The following is a 25,533-nucleotide window of genomic DNA, read 5'->3' on the forward strand; positions in this document are numbered from 1 at the left end:
GGAGAACCTGAAGCGCTTGCTGCAGAGGGTCAAGGACTGTAGCCTCCAATATGGATTGAGGCTCAATGTCAAGAAGACAAAGATTCTCACCACTAGACCAATTGGCTGCATCAGGATGTATGGTGAAGAGATTGAGATTGTTCACAGCTTTAGTTTGCTTGGCTCCATAGTCAACATTCTTGGCACCAGTAGCCAGGAAATTAAAAGATGTATTGCAATGGGAAAGTCTGCTGTTAGGAACCTCTCCAAAGTACTGAAGAGCAATGGTGTCTCTCTGGAGACTAGGGTGCATCTGATACAGACCATGGTCTTTGCGATCACTTGTTATGCATCAGAGAGTTGCACAGTGACTAAGGAGGACAGAAGGAGAATTGATGCCTTTGAGCTGTGGTGCTGGAGAAGAGTATTGAGAGTGCCATGGACTGCTAGGAAAACAAACAGATTCATCCTGAAAAGAGTTAAAATGGGCTGCTCCCTGGAGGCAAGGATTCTGAGGCTCCATCTAACATACTTTGAACATGTAGTAAGGAGAGTCCCGTCCTTGGAGAGGGTAGGGTAGAGGGACAGCGCAGGAGGGGAAGGCCCTCTATGAGGTGGATTGGTTCAGTGACTGGGGTAATCAGGATGGGTGTATCGGAGACAGTGCGACTGGCACAGGACAGAGCAGAGTTTAGGGCTGTTGTACATAGGGTTGCTATGAGTCGCAAGTGACTAGACGGCACATAACAACAACAACAACAACAACAACAACATGCTGAGCAAATTATTTATGATGCTGGATTCAATAAAGAGGAACATGGTATCAGGATTGGAGGAAGACTCATCAACAACCTCCTTTATGCAGATGACACAACCTTGCTTGGTGAAAGAGAGGAGACTTGAAATGCTTACAGAAGATCAATTACTACAGTCCTTAATATAGATTATATCTCAACATCAAGAAAACAAATGTCCTTAACACTGGGCAAAATCACGATAGATGGAAAAGGACTGAAATTGTCAATGATTTAATCTTGTTTGGATCAACAATTAACACCACTGGTATCAGCAGTTAGGAGATCAGCAGACATACTGCATTGGGAAAATCTGTTGTCAGGATCTCTCCAAAATATTAAAGAGCAGTGATGTCAGTCTGAAAATTAAAGTGCACCTGATTCAGGCCATGGCCTTTTCAATCACTTATTATACATCTGAGAGCAAGACAATGAATAAGGATGATAAACAAATTAATGCCTTTGAGTTGTGGTGTTTGATAAGAGTACTGAATGTCCTGTGGACTGCCAAAAGAACAAGCAGATACATCTTGGGGAAAGTGCAAGTAGTGACCTGTGGAGGCAAAGATGTTGAAGCTTCGTCTCTGATATTTTTGACGTATGGTTAGGAGAGGCTATTCCTGGGGAGGGATATCATGCTTGAAAAGACAGGGTCAGTGAAGGAGAGAAAAAGTCTCAACAAGATGCACTGACACAGTGACTGCAGCACTGGCCTTGAGTAGGAAATTTAGGGTCATGGTTTCAGGGGAGATCCCTGTTCACTGGCCTAATATCACACTTAACACTTCTCCTTTACCTCTTACGTTCACTACCTAATGATGGGGTCATATAAACCTGTAACTAGCCATTCGAGTTATAACGGTTTTCTATTCTCCAATTGAACAATAATGGAAGAAGGACAATCAGGAATTGGAGGAAATGAAATAAAATGGATAGAATGAGGAATGCGGGCAAGTGTAAATCTCAAATTGCCTTCATGAGACAAAAAAAAAAAACACCACAAAAAACTGTATAGTGCCTGCCAATCATTATGGAATACCCTGATCAAATTTTTATAGAATAATCTAGATCAAAAGTTGTGAAAATACAGAGTAAAACCTCAAATTCTCATAAAACTCAGTCTTTCTTAAAAAAAAAAAAAAGCAACCAAAAAACTTCCACTCAATTGAAGTTGGATGAATCCTTGAAACTACTTCCCTGGAAAAAAAAAATTTAACACATAGTTGAAAATATTCCCTGAAGTCTTTTTAAAAGGAAATGTAAGGTTGAAGGTTTGAGTTCACCCAGGCTGTATTAAAAGGAATATCTGGAGGTTTGCTTCTGAAGGGTTACAGCCCTGCAACCCAAAGGATTATTAAGATGGGTAAAGGAAAGGGCAATATATAATAAATGGATGATCAGACATTATAGATACTGTAATTAATATTTGAAAATAAAATCTGTACTAACGATTGAATGAAAAAGCAATATGCTTTATAAAGTTTCAATCACAATTATAAAAATCATGTGTGCATACAAATATGTTTTTCTTATTGTAAAAACTTATTTTTAATATAAAATAAAATATGTCAGCTCCAGTGGAGAACAATCCCAAGATTTTCAAATTTGCATTCTCATAACCCTGGCAGAAACAAATTTATTTTAAGGACAAAGTGACTCAGATGCATTTGATCACAAGAATTGCCCAGTCTGCTCCTTTGGCATGGCAAACTAGCACTGAGTTGTAATTACAGCCCTGGGGGGGATTTTCTTGGCCATCGTGTCCCCACTCCCACGAAGCTGGCATCATGACCCCTACTTTCTGTTGAGCCTCAAGGATGTGCTGTCTAGCATGGCTGCCCTGCCCAAGCCTAGTACCTAGAGGTGAGTCTTCAGAAAGGTGTTCATTTGTGCAAGTGTGGGCAATGGCTGGGAGGCCCTCCTCCCTGGTCCCCTGCACAGTGGAAGACAGGTGCAATGGTACCCGCCAGGGCACAGGTCTCCTGAATCCTCTCTTCAGTTCTCCTCCTAAAACTTGCCAACAGGACAGATGGCTTGTGGGGTCTGGATACAGGGTGGGAGTCTATTGTGGGGTATCCAAAGACCTCAGTACCACTCTCAGGCACACGCAGCATGACCCATGCCCAAGAATACCATGCACTAAAGCACACTTCAAAAAAACATTTGTAAATGGAATTTTTAATCATTGTCAGAGCTTGGTGATGCCTTTATATGAAAAACTTTATAATTGAAAAAAAAAAACACTACAAAAAATCCGCATTGCATTTGTCACTGACACATAGCTTCCCCTCCAGCAGGTTTTCAGAGGCTATAAATCACATAGAGGAGACTCTCCATCTTCCTCCCTCAGAGCAAGCTGGTAGATTTGAGCCACCTGCCTTCGGGATGGCAGTGCAACTCCTTACCCACTATGCCACCAGAGCTCCTGTGTATATATCATCGTTTAACAGGTAAAGATATATTCCCTTCATATTAAAATCTCTTCCCAGAGGTATGGACTGAGCATGTCTCCAATGAGTCCACCTACCACGTTAAATATATTCATTTTACAACAAGTTAATGATGCTAAGTTCTTCTGGAGGGAGCCCTGGTAGCTGAGCGGTAACGGTTGTGCTGCCAACCTCGAGACACAAGATTTCAAGTTGAGGCACATGATTACAAGTCGAGACACAAGATTTCAAGTTGAGGCACATGTTACAAGTCGAGGCACATGGTTTCAATCCAGCAGTTGCTCTGAGGGAGACAGATGGGCAATCTCCTTCTGTGCAGTTTACTGCCACTGAAAAACCACAGGAGGGTCAGTTACGAGCCGGTTCCAACTTGATGGCACACAACGGCAACAACAGATGGCTTTTCCAGAAGCTGCCTGTTTTCTAAAGTGCAGTACATCCACATTTGGAAAATCAAATTACTAGAAGCTTTACAGAAATGGAAGGATATTTTAAATGTTTCCTGGGGGGAAGATGAACCAGGAAAGCAGGAAGTGAGGCCAGACAGCGAGGCCCACGGCACCAGCTGTCCACTCACTGCTCCCCTTGGCAGCATGCCCCCAGGGTGTGCTCTCCTGGCCCACGGCCCGCAGGCTCCAGGTGGGCACTCACCTGCACAATGCCGATGGAGGAGGCGTCGATGGTCGTCGTCTCAGGGAGGTGGTCCAGGTCGTCGATCCGCACAGCGAGAACCTGCAGGCAAGCACAGGGCAGTGAGCCTGGGGACAGCTATGCCTGATGGCCATCTGTACTGGCCACTGGCAAGAACCAGACATGTCACAAGGTGGGCCACCTGCAGCCCAGACAGGGCCAACCAAGGATTCTCATTACTCCCCTCGGTGGGCCCGCTCCTGACATTCCACCCCTCTGCAGGAGGGTCGGGGACTGGCTACCGACAGCCTGTTCAGGCTGCCCTTCCCCAGTCCCAGTCCCATTATCCCCTTTACTTTAAATGTCTACAAGCCTCTTACACACAGTAGGCGTTCTTGGGCACCTGTCCTTGTATCTCTTCTATGCTGCCTCACTTTGCCTGGCCCACACTGATGTGCTTTCAGTAAGTGAACTCCAAACCAGTAACACAGCAGAGTAATATACAGTCCAGTAAACACGTTCTAAGGTCCTACTCACAGTAAGAATCCCAGTTAAAATCTCACAAAAATGAGACATCCCTACCTTGAAACAACTTTCATTTCAGCTTAACACACATACAGGCACTCTCTTCTGCCTATTTTGTGAAAAAATAATTCTCATCCCCCCCCCCACTGCACCTTCCCCAGGAAGCCACTGAGTGCTGTCCTTGGCTCATAGCTGTGACTCACAGGACCAACCTCCTCCCTTCACTTGGCCCACACGGCACCTCCCACCTGCTCAGAGCTAGTTTAATCAAGAGTCAACGACAGCTCACCGACGGCTTACACCGGCTCTTCTTGTTCTTGAGATAGCCGAGTTCTCATCACTGGCTAAGACCACTGTCACCAGCGTCACCACCACCACCACCATGACTGTAACTACCGTCACCACCATCATCACCACTCTCCCTGTCACCACTGCACTGCCACTATGAGCAGTCACCAACATCATATGTCATCATCACTGGTCACTAACGTCACCACTATCGTCATATCACTGTACTCACCATCATCACCAAAGGCATCACCATTATCATACCGCCTTTGTCACCACTGCTGCCACCACCACAATCACGACCACCACTACAATCACGACCACCACTACCTCACCACCATATCATCACCACTGATACCACTGTCAGCACCATCAACGTCACCACCACTATTAGTTATCAACACCACTGTCATCACCACCGTCACCACTCATACTACTGTCACCACCACCAACACCACCACTGCCACCGCTATTACAGCACCACTGTTCTCACCACCGCCACCAATGTCACTACCACCACCACCACAGCCACCACTAATTACACTTACCAACACCACTGTCATCACTACTGTTACCACGACTGCAGTTATCAATACCATTGTCACCACCACCATCACCACTGTCACCATCATCACAACCACTGCCATCGCTATTACACTTATCAATACCATCATCCTACTGTCATCACTACCACCAGCACTGGCGTCATCAGCATCACCACTGTCATCAACAATCCCTTCATCAGTGCTCAAGACACAGTGCAGAATCTGATGACCCAGAAGAAAGAGCACAGAAACATCTGCTCTACTCTTCTTACGTTGTCTCATAAGAGATAGGAGCTCTGGTGGCCTAGTCTAACTGCCCTGCTAACCCAAAGGCCAAGCCTCTCTGGCAGCTCGTATCCACCAGCAGCAGCCCTGTGGGGGAAAGATGGACAATCTCCTCCCTTGAGAGACACAGCCTCCAAAATCATGCTGGAGGATCAGCTGTGGGTTGGCTCTAACTTGACAGCAGTGCAGGGAAGGGAAGACCATAAGTGAAAAGTGTTTTGTGTATTTAAATTTTTTTTTCAGTGGAACTTTCATTCAAAACAAAGAGAAGGGCATTCCTTACAGTTCAAAAAATGGCATCAATTTTAAAAACAGTTTATGTTGAATTACAAATATGTTTCAAATGAAAGAAACCAGCCTGAGTCTGCATTTAGTATTTAGGGGCTAGGATAGTTTGGTCCCATCCCCCCCAAAACAACAGTGCTTGCTTCCAACATGTAACCACAAGGGCACTCCAACAGCAAGGAAATCCAGGCCTCTCTCCTCATGGCCCCTGCTCTTTGCAGCCTGAGTTGCCTCCACATCAACATTTCTCATCCCCTTATCTAATTCCTGTTTTTCCTTCTGTCTTACTCCAACTCTGAAGGCCGGCAGGGCAGAGATGGTGGCTGCCTGAACTGCGCCCTTCTGAGTGGCGAGAGCCTACCCCACTGACAGGTGCCTAAATGATTAGAGTTTGCATTAATACAGAAGCTCTGGTGCCTTAGTGGGTATGCCAAACCAAATGCAAGCGGCTTTAATCCACCAACTACTCTAATATTGAAAGATGAACAACTCCTGTGCAATTTACAGCCTTTAAAAACCACTAGACTCACCTATGAGTTGCTTTCAACCCAACAGCAATGAGTTGAGTTTTAATATAGAATTGAATGGCTCCCCTAAACAATAGGTCTACAAATGGGAGAAAAAAATGAATCAAGAACAAAAGAACAAAAAATAGTGATATACAGTGGTACTATCCTTACCCTTCATTGGTTTGTTTGAATTGAGAAGAATGAATAAGAGAATATATCCCATTTAAGAAGCAGAGCATCTATATTTACACAATGGAATACTACACAGCACTGAAAAACAGGGAACTCACAAAATATTATACAAAATAGTTGACTGTTGACGACATTATGCTGAGTGAAATATCTCAGTCACAAAAGGACAAATACTACATAATGCCACTGTTATAAAACGGGACTGACAGGGATTTGGGGGAAACTAATAAAAGAGGGGATAAATAATTTACACTGCATTGAAAGAGATGAGGAACAGAACTGTTTAAAAGGAATATATGACTAGGTATTATTTGCATGACAAGAGTCCAGAATAAGAGCTGCACAGCAAAGTGGACTGGGGAGGAAATTGTGCAACAATTAAAGAATTTTTAAAAAGAAAAGCAAACTGGGGAGTAGGTGGGGAGAAAAATACACAAAATGAATGAATGGAAATACAAGTTCTTGGTAAGCTTTTGTTTAAATTTCAATTTAAAAAAAAAGCAAAGAGGGGAAGAGAAGCTAGATCAGTGGAAAAAGAACCAGCAGAGTAGAAGTAATGAGAAGTTTAACAGATAATTTGTGAAAATTGCAACCAATGCCATGGAACAATTGTGTAAAATGTGCTAAGTGGGAACCTAATTCACTGGGTAAACTTTCATAAAAAATACAATAAAGTTCGTGGTGATTTTTTTTAAATGGAAAAATATATCCCCAAACTAAAATGATTCACACTCGGTGGGGGGCGGGGGGGAGAACTAAAATGTAACTGGGAATTTATACTTTTGACTGCTGAGACTGCCAAGTCAGGTTTTGTTCCTGGCTTTGTAGGCCATATGATGCAAAATGGCTGATACCAGTGTGTGTCTGCTCATTATTGCCTAAGATATTTTTGTTTAAACATCCCACTTCATATTTTTTAAATAAAATTTTTATAAAACTGGTTTGTTTAAAATAAAAGAGGAAGAAGCAGAGCACCAACATCTAAATCTGCAGTGATCAATTAGGAAGAGGACTCTATTGGCTAAAAGCTTTTGCTGTAGACTTTTTTTATAACAAAGTTTATCAAACATCCAACACATAAAACTCAAGTTATACTCCTTATTAAAACACCTAACTACATAAACCCACCAACAGTTAGTTTGCTGTGCTGTTCTGGCATGCGTGTTGCGGGAAGTGATGCCACAGTAATTCACAATATCAGCCCGGACCCACTGTTGACAGGTTTCAGTGGAGTTTCTAAACTAGGAAGAAAGGCCTGGCAATCTATTTTTGAAAATCAGTCAGTGAAAACCCACAACAGAACCCTATACAACACAGTACTGGCAGACAGTCCCATAAGCGTAGGTGGTACTCAAAATGCACAGTGCCTGGAATGATGTATTTTAAGATAACAGCAATTGTGAGAATTGTACGGGACAGAGCAGTGTCTTGCTCTGTGGTGTCTGAGACTGAGTCAGAGCTAACTCTACAGCAACTATCAACACCATGACCACAGTGATGTGGAGAAGCCGTCCACATCCCAGGCTCCACAGAGGTACCTTCCTAGCCCCCAGAGTTTTTAGAGCCTGCCCTGGACCCTGACATTAGATGAAAATGTTCTTCGACTGACAGTGGGGACCCCAGCAGATCCCTACATGTCACTCTCCTGCTTTCCTAACAAACAATAGCTGTTAAAGAATGAACTGGGTCCTCCTAGAAGTCTTGTGGCAGGTCCTAACCCACATACAGTTAAATATGAGTTTGTCTTTCTTAATATATTGTTGTCGTGTATACCGCTGAGTCAGAACTGACCCACAGCTGACCCTGTGGCGGGTTTTCAGAGGCAGTTAACATGCGGGAGGAGAATGCCCATCCTCCCATGGCCTCAGATGATACCATACGGAGTAAAGTGGGTCCTAATCCTAATCTCTTCAGAGTGGAGTTTTATAAATGAAAAGGACATAGAAACTCCTGTGACCCAGCTATTCCACTCTAGGAAGGTACTCCAAAGACATTAAAGTTGAGACGCAAGTGGAGATTTGTACACCAGTGTTCATAGCAGCATTAGTCATCATCACAAGAACATGGAAACAGCCTAAATGTTCAACCTCAACCAAATGGATTGAGAAATTATGCAAATTCACACAATGGAATACTATGCAGCATGGAGGAGCAATGATCTTGGAAAATATTACATAACTTTGGAGAGACTGGAGAGTATTATGCTACGTGAACTAATTCGGTCTTCTAAGAACAAATACTGCATAAGACCATTATTGTAAAAATAAAAGGATAACTATTAAAACACATATGAGGATCCAGGGAAGAAGGGGTGGAAGCAGAGGGGTGAGGATGGGTAGGGGTGAAATTACAGGGTTGCACAATTTGGTGGGTGGAAGGAGGGGTTAAAGGAAATGGGAAAGAGCCAGTAGGGACCTGAAAAAACAGGGTAATGGTGCATATAGTGCAATGGTGATTAATTTTATAAAACATAATGGGAATAATTTTATGAAACACAATGTGAATGAAGAAGAGTGTGAAACACAATGTAAGGGGGGGGAAGGACAGATACAGAAACAGTCACATACATCTATAAATCAAGGAAATGTGCTGAGACAAGGGAGAATCCTCTACAGCAGACAGAGAGCATGCCCTCCTAACACCTTGACTTCTGACTTCCAGCCCCTAGAACTGTAAAAACAGCTGCTCTTCTCAGAAGCCACCTGCTTTGTGGTATTTTGTTGCTGAAGCTTTAGTAAATGAAGACACTAGCTAGCTGCTAATGTGAAAATGGAAGCTGAAAGCCCCAGGTGTGGTGTGAGAGGTAAGTGGACGCATGCATGCAGGCTGGTTCCTGGGAGGGAGGATTGGGGAATCCAGGTAGCTCCTGAACCATCCAAAGTGGGAGCAGAAAGGCCCCCGGGAAGAACAAACTTGGTGATGTGCAGAATGAAAATGCCAAGTGCACTGATGATGTCCAAGACCCGGAGCCACTGGATTCATGCTTGAAGCAGACTCTGGTTTTTTAATACTTTGTTTGTCATGTACTATAGAGTTGGAATCAACTCACAACTAACTCCCCAGTAGGTTTTCAGAGCAGTGAGTCACATGGAGGAGACTGCCCATCTTTCTTTTGCGAAGTTGCTGGTAGATTCAAACCATATGCCTTTGCGGCAGAGCGCAACTCCTTACCATTAAGGCCCCAGAGCTCCCTGCTTTTTCAATAGCAAAAGCAATTCATGTACATGGAAGGAAATGTTAGAAAGCTGAGAAAAATATGAAGAAATAAATTACTCAAAACTTTAATACCAGCAGGAAGCTACTGTACAATGTTTTCTTTTTTTCCACCTACTATGTTTGTAAGGGAGGGTATATATCCAATACTATGTCTATTTCTATAAGTATATTTATATACTCAAGCACATGACTAAATTATCATTAGTTATGTTAATGGACACTGATGGATCTAAATAACCACTAGCAAAACATTAATTCCCCCAGAAAAACACCAGACCTTAGCAGTGGCCTGCCCTCGTCCAGCCAGCCTGCATGATCATTTTAAATCTAAAAAGCTCTGCCGATTCAATGGGGAGAGGACAATATTGGTGTATTTAACATTTGTATTTTTGTGACTCATAAAAGGATAAAGGCTTTTTTCAGCTTACAAGCTGTTCATATTTTCTTTTTTGTGAAATCTCTCTCTGTAGACTCGATGCCTCATTCACTGAACAGTATAATCTGTTAATATGAATTGTTTGTTGTCGTCCACTGGGATCTGTACTGCTGACCCAAAGGCTGCACCTTTCTGGCAGTTCAAATACACCAGTGGCTCCACAGGAGACAGATAGGAAGTCTCCTCTCATGAGATTTACAGCCTCAGATAACACACTTGAGGGTTAGCTGTAAATTGGTTCCAACTCCATGACAAGTTTACACTTTTTAGAGGACAGTATCTTGCATATATCTGTGTGTCCTTTGGTTTTGGGGTATGTTTTGTTTTTAACCTAACAGAAGTTCTAAATGCTTATGTAGTCAGATGCTCTGAAATTTTTGTTATTGATTAATTTCATTACTTTTATTAGTTTAGAAAGCCTCTCCTTTGCAATCACTGTGCAGTGATTTAGTGACACTGTCTTCCAGTTCTGTTTTTCAGCTGGCTTCTTTTTAAAGCACACTGAACTACCCTTCTCCTGGAATTGGTTTTGGTCATGCTGGGCTCTCTTTGCTTCCTGCACCTTGTCACACTCTCTCCTCACTTCCTGCGCCCTGTCCCACTCTCTCCAGGCTTTCTGCACCATGTCCCACTCTCCCCCCACTTCCAGCACCACGTGCCACTCTCTCTCCACTTCCTGTACCATGTCCTGCTCTCTACTCACTTCCTGTTCCATGTCCCAGTCTCTCGTGGATTTCTGTACCATTTCCCACTCTATTCTCGCTTTCTGTACCATGTACCACTCTCTCCTGGCTTCCTATACCATGTCCCACTCTCTTCCCTGGCTTCCTGTACCATGTCCCACTCTCTTGGCTTCCTGCACCAAGTCCCACTCTCTCTCTCCACTCCCTGCACCATGTCTCGCTCTCTCCTTGTCTCCTGCATCATTTAATACTCTCAGTACTCAATGCCCAGATTTACTCAATGCTTCCTTGATAAGTAGTGGCATCCCATTTGCACATTTTATCAGTTACTTCAAAGTGAAGAGTGGGGAGTATGGCCACACGTTCACCTGTCTTACCACTGCCCTTGTATGGATTGAGTCATAGTGACCCTCCACTAGGTTTGAGGCTGTAAATCTTAATAGAAGGAGATGACCCATCAACCTGTCAAATTTTTGGTTAGAAGCATAACATTCTATGCACTATGCCACCAAAGACCCCACGGTGTCTCTTAAAACTCAAGCTCATTGCCGTTGAGTCAGCACTGACTTATAGATGACCCTCTCGTGGCTTCTGAGAGGTTATAAGCTGCACAGGAGGAGATGGCCCATCTTTCTCCCTTGGGGTTGATGGTGAATTTTTCCATTTGGGCTGGCAGCACCACTCCTTATCCAGTAGACCACCAGAGATCCCTACAGTGAATCTAGTAAGAGCAAAATTTTCTTTTTAAAAATTTGTATTCATTCTTCCTCCCCCCCTTCACGTGAGAGCCTATTAACAATAGCAAAAAAAAAAAAAGTTTTGAGTGTCTTCTATTCTACTCATACAAACAGTGCCCCCTAGTGGTGGGCTCAGGAATTCATTGTTGTTGATGTCTGGTTGACCAGGCCTTACGGCATCCTTGTGAGCTCTGTCCTACCCTGTGTCACCCACATCATCTCTCATATCCTTGAGCCCGCTGTTATAGGGGTAGGTAACAACACACAGACCTGTGGAGCTCTGGAATGGCTAGAATGTGACCCGGCATGAGTGTCTCTGAGCAGCGTACACCCAAAGCAGTGGTGACAGAGGACGACGACTGCCTCAGAATGTTCTGTGAGGAGGTTCAGAACTCTGCCTCCCACCCCCGGAGTGCAGGAGGCTCCAGGCACCCCATGGACTCACCTCAGGGTGCTTGCGCCGCATGTGTCTGCTCATGGACGCCCTGGTGGACACCTTGGTCCCACACAGCTGGCAGCTCTGTGCCTCCACCTTGTCGTGGGTGAGCTGGACGTGCTTCTGCAGCATGTACTCGGTGACGTACTTCTTGTCGCACACCGAGCATGTCCACTGCTTGCCCACTGACCACACAGAAACGGGACAGAGCGAGTCATGAACAAAGCCCTCGACCACTCACCAACCACTGTCCATGGTCCAGGATTTATGACCCTGGCCTGCTCAGACAAGAAGGATGCCTGCGTCGAATTTGCACAAGATGACCTTCATCTCACACGAATAACTTTTAAGATCAGCTACGTCATTGCAAATTCAAGGATGCCCACTTGGAAGTGTGAAATGAAGGGGAGAAGCCACCACTAAGCCAAGGGTACCCTGAAGATCCTGAAAAAGTCTACATTATACAGTAATGACAGCCAGTCACGTCCATCCCTACCATCACGTGGGCCCAGACGTTCCTCCAGGCTGCGCCCAGCCTACCTGTGTGAATGAGCTTGTGAGTCTCCATCGTGTTCCTCTCGCTAAACGTCTTCCCGCACAATTCACACATGAAATCTTTAATCCCTGCAGGGCAAGACACATTAACTTCATGGGCTGAGCAGGTGTCTCATCTAGCTAAGCATTACGGTTGCTGTCAGATGCCACTGTATTGGGCCCAACTCCTGGCAACCCCATGCCCAGTGAGAATGAACTACTGCGATCCACAGATATCTCCTCAGGCACACTGTTGGGCTTTTCTTCCTACTGCGTGTCTGGAAGCTCTGCTGAAGCCTATTCAATATCACAGCCACACGCAAGCCTCCACTGTCAGGTGGGTGCCGGCTGTACATGAAATCCGCATGGCTGGGAACTGGACTCGGACCTCCCTGAAGGGAAGAATCTACCCCTGACCCACCACAGACGATCACTGACGCATTTTAGTGTTTGTAAGACTTTGGCCAGTTCTGTCTTAGTCTGAAAGCTCCACTGAAACTTGTCCACCTGCTTGTATCCGAAATGCTCGTGGCACAGCTTCCAGCATGTCAGTTTGAAGACAAAGATGTACCTAATCCAAGCCATGGTATTCTCAATCATTTCATATGCATGCAAAAGCCACACAATGAATAAAGGAGACAAAAAAAAGAGTCGATGCATTTGACTCAGTGTGTTGGTAAAGAATATTGAATATACCATAGAGAGCCTGAAGACTGAACAAAGACTGAACAAAAAAGTCCAGCCAGAATGTCCCCTGGAGGTGAGGATGGTTGTCTCATGCACCTCAGACATGTTATCAGGAGGGGCCAAACTCTGTAGGACATCATGCTTGGTATAGTAGAGGGTCAGCAAAAGAGAAGACCCTCAACAAGACGGACTGAAACAGTGGTGACACCAGTATGAGGACAGTAAAGGACCAAGAAGCATTTTATTCTGCTGTGCAGGGCTGCTATGAGTTGGGACTGATTAAATGACACCGAAAACAAGAAATTTCTGACAGGAGGTAAGTGGGCAGAAGACAACAGACATTTCCAAACGCAACAAGAAAACTGTGGTTTAAAAAAGAAAAAAATCTATATCTCTATCTCTATCTATCCTTCTAGCAAGGGAATACTATATGGTTTAAAACTAAGAAGTGGTCCAGGGTCGTATTCTATGTACCTATTCAATCTATACACTAAGTAAATTATTAGAGAAGGTGGACTCTGAAAAAGAATGTGGCATCAAGAGCAAAGAAAGACACATCAATAATCTTAGTTATGCAGATGACACAGCCTTGTTTCCTAAAAAAGTGAGGAGGACTTGAAGCACTTGTTGCAGAAGATCAAAGATTACAGCCTTCACTATGGATTGCATCTCAAGGCCAAGAAAACAAAAATTCTTATCACTGCACCAACAGGCAACATCATGATAGATGGAGAAAAGACTGAAATTGTTAATAACTTCATCTTATTTGGATCCACAAGCAACAGCTTGGTATCAGCAGCCAGGAAATCAGGAGACATACTGCACTGGGAAAGACTGCAGTGAGGGACTTGTCCAAATTATTGAGGAGCTATAATGTCAATTTGAGGGCTACGGTGCACTGATTCAGGCCATGGTCTTTCCAATAACTATATATCTGAGAGCTGGACAATGATGATAAAGCTTTGCCTCCTATACTTTGGGCATGTTGCTAGGAAAGGCTCTTCATTGGAGAGAGACATCATGCTTGAAAGGCAGAGGTTCGGCAAAGGAGAGGAAGACCCTCAATCAGGTGGAGGGACACAATGACTGCCTCAATGGGCTCTAGTGTGACAGGAGGTGTGAGGATGGTGCAGAATTGAACACGGCTCAGATCTGTTGTTCAAAGGGTTGCTATGGGTCATACTCGACTCAACAGCACCTAACAACAACATGGTAAAATCTTACAACCAGAAAACTGTAATTACAGGAAATCTTGTCTGAAAACATGTAAGTAGGAAAGAACTTACTTTTTTTTTACAAAGTGATTGTTTATCTGAACCTCCTTTATACCGCTAAATATTCCAGGTAGCTTATATGAGACTTATGACAAGGTTAAAATAATCATCAAACATTAAAGCCAGATATAGAGAGAGTAAACATGCTAAGCATAAGAGGTAAACAAACTTCTTTGGTTACATAATACACTTACATTTAGAAGATGAATAAATATACACATGCACTTTAGTGATTCAAAGTGACTTTTGCCTGTGAAGGTGACAGGAGTTCAACCAGGAATTAGTCTCCAGAGAGTCAGCTTTAACAAATGAATATTCTTTCCCTAATTGCCAGCAAGTAGGAACTAACTCTACCATACCCTCCAGAGGGTTTTGGAAGTTATAAATCACACGGGAGAAGAATGCCCACTTTCCCCCTTTGGAGCTGTGGATAGATTTGAACTACTAAAGAGGTGCAACCTTTGGGTTAGCAGAGCTCCCTAAATGGATACTGTCAATGTTGTTGTTATATGCCATCAAGTCAACCATGACTCCTCGTGACTGTATGAACAACAGATTGAAACCTGGCTCTGTTCTGTGATCTCTGATATCTGAGTCCACTGTTGCAGTCATTGTGTCATTTCATCTTGTTGATGGTCTTCCTCTCCGACACCGACCCTCCAACTTTCGAACCATGATGTCCTTTTCCAAGAACTGGACCCCCCTCACAACATGCCCAAAGTTCATCATCCTTGTTTGCAAGGAGCAACCTGGTTGCACATTCTCCAGGACACTCTTATTCACTCTTTTGGCAGTATAAGGGATATTCAGTGCTCTTCTCCAACACAACTCAAAGCACAGATTCTTCTTCTGTCATCCTTAATTGTCCAACTTTCAGACGCACAGTAAGTAATGAGAATGGCATGACGTGGATCAGGTGCACCTTACCTTTAACAGACAGTCTTCTTCAGAACTCTGGAAAGGTCCCCAACAGCAGGTGGTCCTATCGTGGTATCGCTTTTGACTTCCTGACTTCTGGTACCAGGGTGTTGATTGTGGATACAAGCAATCAGAAATTGTTGACAACTTCAATCTTTTCTCCATCTATTATGATGTTGCCTACCGGCTCAGGAGTGAGAATTTTCATTTTCTTGATGTTTAGATGTTAATCCATTCTGAAGTCATGTGCTGTTGAGCTGACTACAACTCCTAGCAACCCTATGAAATAACACTTCTGAACCCTGCCCTATCCTAAGCCAACCTCACCATCTTTAACACACCTCACTCGACTGTCACAGTCAATCTATCTCATCCAGGGTCTTCCTCTCAGGTGCTGACCCTCCACCCTCCCAAGCATGATGTCCTTCTCCAAGGATTGGATTGGTCCCTCCCTCCTGGTCATGTCCCCAAAAGTATGTGAGATGGAGTTTCAAAATCCTCACCTTCAAGGAGCCAACCTGGTTTCACCCTATCCAGGACAGATCTGTTTGTTTCCCTGGAAGTTCACAGTATGTTTAATACTCTTCTCCAGCTCCATAACGCAAAGGCATTGATTCTTCTTCTGTCCTCCTTGGTCATTATTCAGCTCTCTGAAGCACAGCAAGTAATTGCAAAGATCATGACCTATATCAGGTACACTTTAGTCTTGAGACCAACATCAATGTTCTTTGCATTCTGAAGAGGTCATTGACAGCAGATTTTCCCAGTGCAAGGTGTCTTCTGATTTTCTGACTGCTGGTGCTAAGGGTGTTGATTCTGGATCCAAACAAGATAAAATCATTAACTATTTCAATCTCTTCTCCATCTATCATGAAACTGTCTATTGGCCCAGTAGTGAGGGGGATATTTGTTTTCTTGATGTTGAGATATAAACCATATTGAAGGCTGTAATCTTTAATTTTCTGCAGCAAATTGTTCAAGCTCTCCTCAGTTTCAGCAATCAAGGTTGTGTCATCTGCATAAGACAGACTGTTGATGAGTTCTCCTCCAATCTTCATGCACATTCTTTTTCGTAAAGTCCAACCTCTCAAATGATCTATATAGCAAATAGATAGAAAAGGCATGCTGCAGTCTTTAATCTTAGGCAAAATACAAACATCTATCCCATCTGAATTTTAAAACCATCTTAAGAATAGGTTTGAGACATTGAACACTAATGACTGAAGACCAGAGAGATATGGGATGACATCAAGGATATCATGCATGAAGGAAGCAAATAATCATTATGAAGACAGGAGAGAAAGAGAACAAAATGGATGTTAGAAGAGACTCTGACAATTGCACTGGAATGACGAGAAGCCTAAACAAATGGAAGAAACACCAAAATAAAAGAGCAGAGAGAAGATTTCAAAGGGCAGCTCAAGAAGACAAAGCAAAGTATTATAATAAAACACCAGCCGTTAACTCATTCAGTATTTGTAGTTAGTTGTTTTAGCCTCTCGACTTCCCTTTAAGAGGTGAATGCTTATCATACAATAGAAATTATTAGGATTCCAGCCCTGTAGAGATAAATGAGCCTATGGAGGATAAGGCCCTTCATGTTATGCAGGTATCTGAGTAGTCACGCTAACAATGTGGTGGGCCTGATAAGCCCGGGAAGTGTTTGGGGGGTGGTAATGTGAGATTAACTCCTAGAAACTGGATGTTAGTCTGTTAGTCACCGGGATTACACTGATAGCAGCCACTCTAGAGATTAGATAGGAACCATGGGGAGAGAGTGCACTGACCTGGAAGAGCTTGGAAAAGGAGGGTGAGGATGGTTGCCCAATAGAAGAATGCAAGTGATACCACTGAAACATACACACGGAAATTGTTGAACACCTTATATGCAATGAGCTAGAGTAAAAAAAATAAAAAGGGAAGAACTCGTTCAGCGTTTCTCAAGCTGAAAGAACTGAAGAACACACATAAGCCTTGAGCTGCAACTGTGGGCAAAATCTTGAATGACCAGGAAGAATCAAAAGAAGATGGAAGGAATGTACAGAGCCACTGTACCAAAAAGAATTGGCTGACATAGAAGAATTTCAGGAAATAGCATAGGACCAAGAATCAGTAGTGACGAAGGAAGACGCTCAAGTTGCCTTGAAGGCACTGGCAAAAAATAAGGCCACAAGAACTGATGGAACTGGATATAAGCAGTGTCTTACTATCTCCCCTGTGGTCACATCTGGAGGGAAGCTCGGAGGTGCCTCCTGTGTCATGGAGCCCTAGATCTCAGAGGCCGAAGGACAGCTGTTTCATTAAAATGAAGAGCAGAGATGTGATTCTCTTTATGGTCCTGGCTTCCCTACACCACCTGTTTGCTTCCATTTCCCAGAGAAAACTTAGAGAAGAGCCCCTGGCAGCCCCACTCACTCGGTGGCTGGGCCACCCCAGCACTCACCCGTGTGCCGCTTGTAGTGCTTCAACATGTTGACCTTCTGGGCGAACTTGCGGTGGCACTCCTTGCACTCATACTCCTTGATGCCCTTGTGCAGCTTCATGTGGTGGCGCAGGGCATGCTTGGTCTTCATGCCTTCGGGACAGGAGAAGGGCAAAGTGTGAGCTGGTCTCCACTGTGGAGGAATCCTCCACATCTGACCCCAGGATGCCCGACCCCGGGGTGCCTGACTCTGGTACACCTGAAGTCATATGACCCCAGAACACCCAACTCAGCACCCACAAATTGTGCCCAGCTCGTTGGCTCTGGCACAGAGTTATCAGGAAACTTGGGGCGGGTGAAGAGAAAAAGCAAGGGTGAGCGGGGCTCATCTCCAGAACAGATTCCCAATTCCACCACAATGAGACCCTGGGAAGCCAATGGATCCTACTGTTGAATGACAGAGGGATACAAACACGCTCCTCCCAGATGTGTGTGCACAAAGGTAACAGCTGTCAGCAGACTAAATAAAAACTTTATGTTGTGCCAAATCAAATTGTCTCTTAAGTCAAAACACAAACATGAAGAAGTTGGATCTTGATAATAGAAATAACAGTTATCATTTAAAATAAGACCATTTGTCATAAGTCCTTCTGTAGTTTAAGTGGTGTCCCTGGGCAGTGCAAATAGTCAAGCCTCTAACTACGAAAAAAAAGTTTGGCGATATGAGCCAACCCAGAGGTCCCTTGGAAGAAAGACCTGGTGATCCACTGCTGAAAAAAATCAGCCTCTTACGACCCCGTGGAGCCCAGCTCTTCTCTGACACACACAGGCTCACTGGGATCAGCATGGACCCTACAGATGCTGAGAACTCATGTGGGTTTAGTGGTTTCATATTGATGGGCAATCTACCTTTAGTTTAAACTGACAAACCATCTTTCCCCCTATTTATTTGAGAGAAACTTTACAAATCTTACTGGTTTCTCCTTCAAATACATTTTCTTTTATAACGTTACTATAACTGACTAATATGAAGGGAGTTCTGGTGGGGTAGTCTGTAGGGAGTTACACTTCTCATGGTGCAGGTTTGAAGGTCTCAGCGTCTCCTCGGGAGGAAGATGGGCAATCTCCTCTCAGCTGACTGACAGCCTCCAAACCCCCACCGCCCCGCCCCCGGCAGATCAGCTATGAGTTGATTCTGACAGCAACAAGGTGAGTTTTTAAAGAAAAATAACAACAACGACGACAGAGAGCGACGTTGGCCTAGTGGAAAGGAAGTTATGCTACCAAGCCAAAGGTGGGTGATTTTCATCTGCGGCCTTCGGCCAAGTTCAAATAGTTTTCCTGTCAAACATTCTTCTAGGTGGTATAGCACTGGTCTGTGCGTTGCTGTACAGAGGTAACTCGTGGTTGCTGTGATGCTGAACACTGTGACAGTGATGTGCCAATCATGGTAAAAGGTACCCATGGTGGACAGTGTTGGCTGGAGCTTCCCGACTAAAACAAGCCTGGAAGCAGGAGCGGCATTTACTTCCGAAATAGCTCGCCTCCGGAAACTCTATGTACGAACAGTGCTCAGGCTGTTCATTCATAGGGTCGCTATGAGTCGTCTACGACTCGACGACACTAAACAACAACAACATTCATTAATTACAATGTCTAATCTATTGTATACTGACTTCCCTTCCAAAAATCAGTCTTAAGGAGGTTAGAAGAGCTACAGCCTCACTCAGACCAATACAGAGTAAGCAAGAGTCTGAGGTGGTTTCCAAGAGGTCCCACCACGAGGCAGAGCACAAGTCACTAACTCTTGTGCATGGTGGGCATACCAGCATTCTTGAGCATTTAGACTGGTCATCACCATGGTGGGAGAACTTCTGTGCTTGATACAGAAATAACTTGGTAATAATAATGTCTGTGCTTAAACAGTGAGCAGTTCTTTCCAAAGTCAATTGCTCTTCTGAATTACCTATAAAACCTCTGTCTTAGCTGATGCAGAGAAGTCCCTCCAGTCCCTGCCAATCCTAAAACCTCTCCTAGGGCACCTTCTATGAAGAGCCATGACACGTTGCTACTATAGAGCCAGCAGAGGGTGCTAGGGGCTGCAATGTCTTGTGAAAACAGAAGAGGGTTCTTCAGTTACTGAGGGGAAAAGCCCTTGGGTGGTGCAGTTAATCCTCTCATATGCTAACCAAGATTGGCACCTCAGACCCACTCAGAGCCACCTTGGCAAAAAAAGACCAAGTGATCTATTTTTGAAATACTGGCCACTGAAAACCCTATGGAGCTTAGTTCTATTCTGACACACACAGTCTCACCATCAGAGTGGATGCAAGATCAACTGAGAAAGGTGCTACAGGGGAAGAAGGAATGCGTGTCGGTTTATTACCAATTTAAAAAAAAGAAAAAAATCAAACCAAATCACCTTTTTCTTGGAAAAAAAAATTCAAGATTTTTGTTTTGTTAATAAATAACACACAAGCAAAGGGGCAAAGAATCCAGGCTGCCAGCGGTCCTGCTCTCAGAGCTACCCACACACTCACTCTCCCCCAGGCAGCTTTCTCTGGTCCCAGTGTCAGCCGGCTCCACACCCACGTCCTCCACTACCAGCATCTGTCGGTGTCACTAAGACAGTGGTTCCCCAAGTTGGGTTTCTGCTTCTGTTGCAAAGCATATCTGTTCCAACCAGTGTAAACCTGCCAACTATATTCTTTTCAATAGTTAAACATTATTCAGAAGAAAGGTCTGGCTATCTTCTTATAAAATGCAACTCGTTAGAACTCTAGGGGTCTTGCCAGATTGTAAGAATGGTGCAGGATTGGGCGGCATTGGACTCCCTGGTGCAGGGGCCTACCCTGACGACTGCTAACACAAAACTCCACACCACTCCTGGTGTGCACCCATCCACTCTACATCGCCCGAGCACTGCCAACACATGGCTCCAGGTGCCACCACTAAGCAGTGAACCATATCTCAGCCTCTGAGGACTTCGGTGGGGGAGATGGGCAAACATACAGAAAGAGGTGTTATGTCAGAGAGCAATGCAGTGGGAGAGAGGAGGCAGGGCACTGGTTCAGATGGCATTTCAGGGTACTACCCCAGTTGATGAACTCATTACTAGTGAGTTTGAATTGAATCATGGCTCTCACTTGAGTTTCCTTGGCTGTCAACAAGAACCAGAGGAAATGGTCCATCTCCTCCCCCAGAGCTGCTGGTGGATTTGAACCACCAGAGAGATACCATTGGATTAGCAGCACAACCCTCTAAGGACTAGAGTCCCCCTGTTGATGAGGCATTTGAAAAAGAGACCTGGAAATTGTTTGCAGCGCCAAGTCCTTGAGGGGTAGAATTCCCCAGGCAAAGAGCAGGGGATCCAGAGGCCCCAGGAAGAGGAGTTCGCTTGGTGAAGTCTTACTGCACATGGCTGCTATGTAACAGGCAATGCTGTGGTGAACACATTTGGACATATATCCTTCTACACCACCCACGTGGATCTATAAACAGGTAAGTGTCCATTTCCACTTAGTTTGAGAAGACACGTCTGACTGACCCCTCCCTTACCTGCACTAATTTACATTTCAGTCCAAAGAACCTATTCCTTCTCTTTCCCAACAACCCAGCATTATATATAATAGTGACTCCACGTGAGGCACAGTAAAGCTGGTTTTCAGTAGCTGACTTTTCAGAGGGAGACCAGCAGGCCTTTTTTCTGAAGACCCTCTCAGTGGACTTGAACTTTTAACTTGCCAGCTAGTAGACAATCCCATTAACTGTCTGCACTACACTGGTCACAAGTTGGAATCCACTCATGGCAAATGGTTAGCGTTTTCAATGAATGGACAGCTGGCATTTGTGATTGTTCTAATCCTTGATAGCACAGTTTGTTCAAGCCAAGCTCTGAGGTGGGTGCAGAGGGAGCTGACTCTTACAGCACACGCTCCACACCACCATCCTCCCCAGCCAAGATTCTAGAACGAACTTATGCTAAATGATAAAAGTACCATGACATCAAAAACCAACCAAACTTAGCAAGAAGAAACAGAAAAAGTTCATGTCACATTCTAACTAACCACTCTGTTCACAGTCAAAGAGACACTAAAGCTTTTATTTTCATTAAAAAAAAAACAACAACCCAAAACTGTGAGTAGTTTTTAAATCCACAAATTACAACATTATGGAAACAGTTCAGCAGTGCTAAACTCTTTCTCCTGGGTTTTTTTAACCAAGATTGAATCATGATTACAAAATAACTGCCTTGGAGGAAACTGGATATTTTTTTTTAACCATTTATAATTAGTGGGTCTAGAACAAACATGCTCTTCTAAAGTCATGGCTTTCCCCATGCAGGTCTCACAAATGTCTCACTGAAGTTTTTCATATAAATGTCTTAGTCCAAGATAGGATTCTGAAAAAAGTATTTTCTTTTTTGGCATCCCTGATAGTGAAAATCATTAATTTAGCTAATTTTCTAACTGAAAGGCATCCAAATCCACAAAGCCGACACTTCAGAAGAAACATGAAAGCTCTACCTTCAAAAAAATCAGCCCCTAAAAATCCTACGATGTGGCTGCTTTGACACATGGAGTTTCTGTGAGTCAAAAGTAGCTATAAGTCCAAAAGCAAAACGTGCTTAGGCATTCTATATGTAACATGCACAAGGGATGGGAAGGGAGGGAGAAGAAAGAATATGTGCAACAATTAATGACTAAAAATTTTTAAAAAGTTAAAAGATTACAACCAACCTTCCTCCCAAAAAAATGTCAGCGTGAAGGCAACTGACTACTGCCTGCTCCCCCAGCAGTGGCAGATCAGCTACCATCTGGCTGACAGACCCTCACAGCTGCCAACAGCCTCTGCCTGGCCCTGTGACATCAAATATGCCCACAATCACCCAGTTCCAGAATGACTAGAAAAGCTACTAGTAGAGATGAATAAAACTCAAGAACTTCATGAAGTATCATTTGTAACGCTATTGTTGTTGTTGATTGCCTTCGAGTAGAGCATGACTCATAGCGACCCTATGAACAAAAGGCCTGAAGCCCCTCTACAACTATCGACATTTATCAAAGTTCATAGAGTTTCCAGAGGCATGTTGTTTAGGAAGTGGATTTTTTAGACAGGATTTAAAAAAGACCTGTTTTGTGTTTGTTCTTGATATGTCTCCTCTTTTCATTCTCTTGGCTTTGCCAGTTTTTTAAATTAAAAAAATTATTTGTGATACAGGAAAGAGGCCTGGTTATGGGAATCCAAACCCACTGCCAACAAGGTGATTGTGGCTCACAGTGAAGGACAGCATGGAACTAACTGCCCATAGGGCTCCCCAGGTGTGGTCTTTCCAGGGCAGATTGTCTCAGCTTTCTCACATGGTGGAGCTAGTGGATTCAAACTGCCAACCTTTTTGTTCAGTAGACACATGTCTTAACCACAGCACACCAGAACTCCAAACTTAACCACTACCATCATGTCAATTCTGACTCACTGCAACCCCACAGGACAGGGAATAACTACCTCACAGGGTTTACAAGGCTCGAAACCTTTATGGAAGCAGACTGCTACATATTTCTTCCTCGGAGCATCTGGTGGGTTCTAACTGCTAGCTTTGTGGGTAGCACCCAACAGCTTAACCACTGTGCCATCAGTGCTCCTCCTACAGGAGTCCACGCAGGGATCCACCTAATGGGATCCTAGTGAGACTTTTGAGTCGTGATGCTAGAGAAGAGAACTGAACATTCCATGGACTGCCAAGAGAACAAACAGGTTTGTCCTTGAGAGGGTGAAACCAAGTTGCTCTTTGGAGGCAAGGATTTTTTTTAAAAAATTTTTTTTTAAATTTTCTACTGAGTCACAATCGACTCAACGATACATAACAACAACTAGTTTATTTATAAAATTTGAATACACTGTTTTCAAGAACAATGTATCTTTCAATTTCACTCAGCCTCCCCATCAAATTGTACAACCTGATAATTAATCCCTCCCAACCCCTGCCCATCCTCATCCCTCTGCTTCCACCTCCTCCCACCCCTCTTGGATCCTTACGCTCATTCTGCAAAAATGGTTTTATACAATATTTATCCTTGTGGGACTGAGTTCATTCACTCAGCATGATGCTCTCCAGTCTCTCCCAAGTTAGGTAATAATTTACAAAATCATTGCTCCTGCATGCTGCGTAATTTCCATTGTGTGAATGTACCATAATTTCTCAATACATTCGTTTGTGGTTGGACATTTGGGCTGTTTCCATGTTCTTGTGAAGGTGAATAATGCTGCTATAAACACTTTTGTACAAATCTCAGTTTGTACCTCTGTTCTCATTTTCTCAGACTTTTAAATTTTTCTTATTATTTTCTCTGGTTCTGCTGTGATGTCACCTCTGTCATTTCCTAATTGAGTTATCTGTGTTTTTTCTTTTTCTTTTGTAAAATTTGCCAGTGGTTTGTCAATTTTAATGACGGAGGCAAAGATTTTGAGGCTCCGTCTCACATACTTTGGGCATGCTGCCAGGAAGGAGGGACCAGTCAGTCCTCGGACAGGGACATCATACTTGGAAGGGTGGAGGGTCAGCGCAGGAAAAGACGACCCTGTATGAGATGGACTGACACAGTAACTGGGCTAATGGAGTAGGTGTGTTGGAGACAGTGAGATTGGCTCAGGGTAGAGCAGAGTTCAGTACTGTTTGGGCAATATTTGTTCTAATTTGAAAAGATACTTAAGCTCTGGTTTATTTTTTTCTTTCCCACAGAGAAAGAAAAATATACCTATGTTTATTGTAGCACTATTTACAACAGCCAAAAGTTCTGTATGTTTAAGTAGAGAAAAAACATGCTATGGGATATAGTGTATAAAGAACAGACATACACAAGCATTTCTTGTAGGTGCTAGGGATTGTAATATGGACGCAACATGATAGTAGCCATACCTGGGCATTTTGTTGAATAAATACCAAAGTATTAATACCAATATTACATTTAAAGCACTCAGAATTCATAAAAGAATGGGTGAAGCTAAATACTGAATACATTTCAAATAGCCAAATGTAGCCTCCCAGGACCTTTGAATCCATGGCCCTACCATGACCATCTCTAACCTTCCCCATCCACAAATGTTCCACAAAGGCCCACCTCATTTTCAAAGATTTTACTCTTAGGTGCAGTGGGGAAGACTCAGGGGAAAGGGAACAGGAGAGGAGATGAGGGTATGTAGAAGGGTCTGGAAGAACTACAACAAAGGGTAAAAGGGTGTGTTACAATTAGAAAGTGAGCCAAGGAAGGTGGCAGAGGCTGCAGACCAAGCATTTGAAATACCAGTGTGCACCTAGTAAAAAGGGAATTCTGATGGTACAGTCTATGGAGAGATGTGTTGTTAACATAAATGCCGAGCTTCTCTGGTGGTTCAAATCCACCAGTGGCTACAGGGGAGAAAGATGGACAGTCTCTTCCAGTGCAATTTACAGCCTCAGAAACCTGCTGCTATATGATCAGCTATATGAGTCAGAACCAACATCCAGCAATGAGAGAGGATCTACTTAACACGCACCACATACCCAGTAATGTCAGCACCACTGTATACAGAGAAATACCTGGGTGTGTTCACAGAAAATACTGACAATGGGTTTTAGCAAGAGGGCACTGGGGTAGTCCAGAGGTCCTAGTAGCTTTTCTCTGTTAATCCATATGTTTTATGTATTTAAGGAACACTGGTGGTATGGTGA

At 43.7% G+C, this 25,533-nt stretch overlaps 1 protein-coding gene across 2 annotated transcripts in view; it reads right to left on the reverse strand.

Moving 5' to 3' along the window:
- The window catches only part of PRDM15 (PR domain containing 15), a 137,736-nt gene that overhangs the window by 5,480 nt on the left and 106,723 nt on the right, over positions 1-25,533 (reverse strand). For both annotated transcript variants that reach the window (XM_006898386.1, XM_006898385.1), the window contains 4 exons: positions 17,847-17,978; positions 12,531-12,614; positions 12,000-12,175; positions 3,875-3,955 (listed from right to left, as the gene is read on the reverse strand). In XM_006898386.1, the coding sequence (XP_006898448.1) occupies positions 3,875-3,955; positions 12,000-12,175; positions 12,531-12,614; positions 17,847-17,978 (473 nt within the window). The remainder of the gene's footprint in view (positions 1-3,874; positions 3,956-11,999; positions 12,176-12,530; positions 12,615-17,846; positions 17,979-25,533) is intronic.

Source organism: Elephantulus edwardii, unplaced genomic scaffold (assembly GCF_000299155.1).
Source record: "Elephantulus edwardii isolate Elephantulus edwardi_28Jun2011 unplaced genomic scaffold, EleEdw1.0 scaffold00228, whole genome shotgun sequence".
In the NCBI taxonomy this organism is placed as follows: domain Eukaryota; kingdom Metazoa; phylum Chordata; class Mammalia; order Macroscelidea; family Macroscelididae; genus Elephantulus; species Elephantulus edwardii.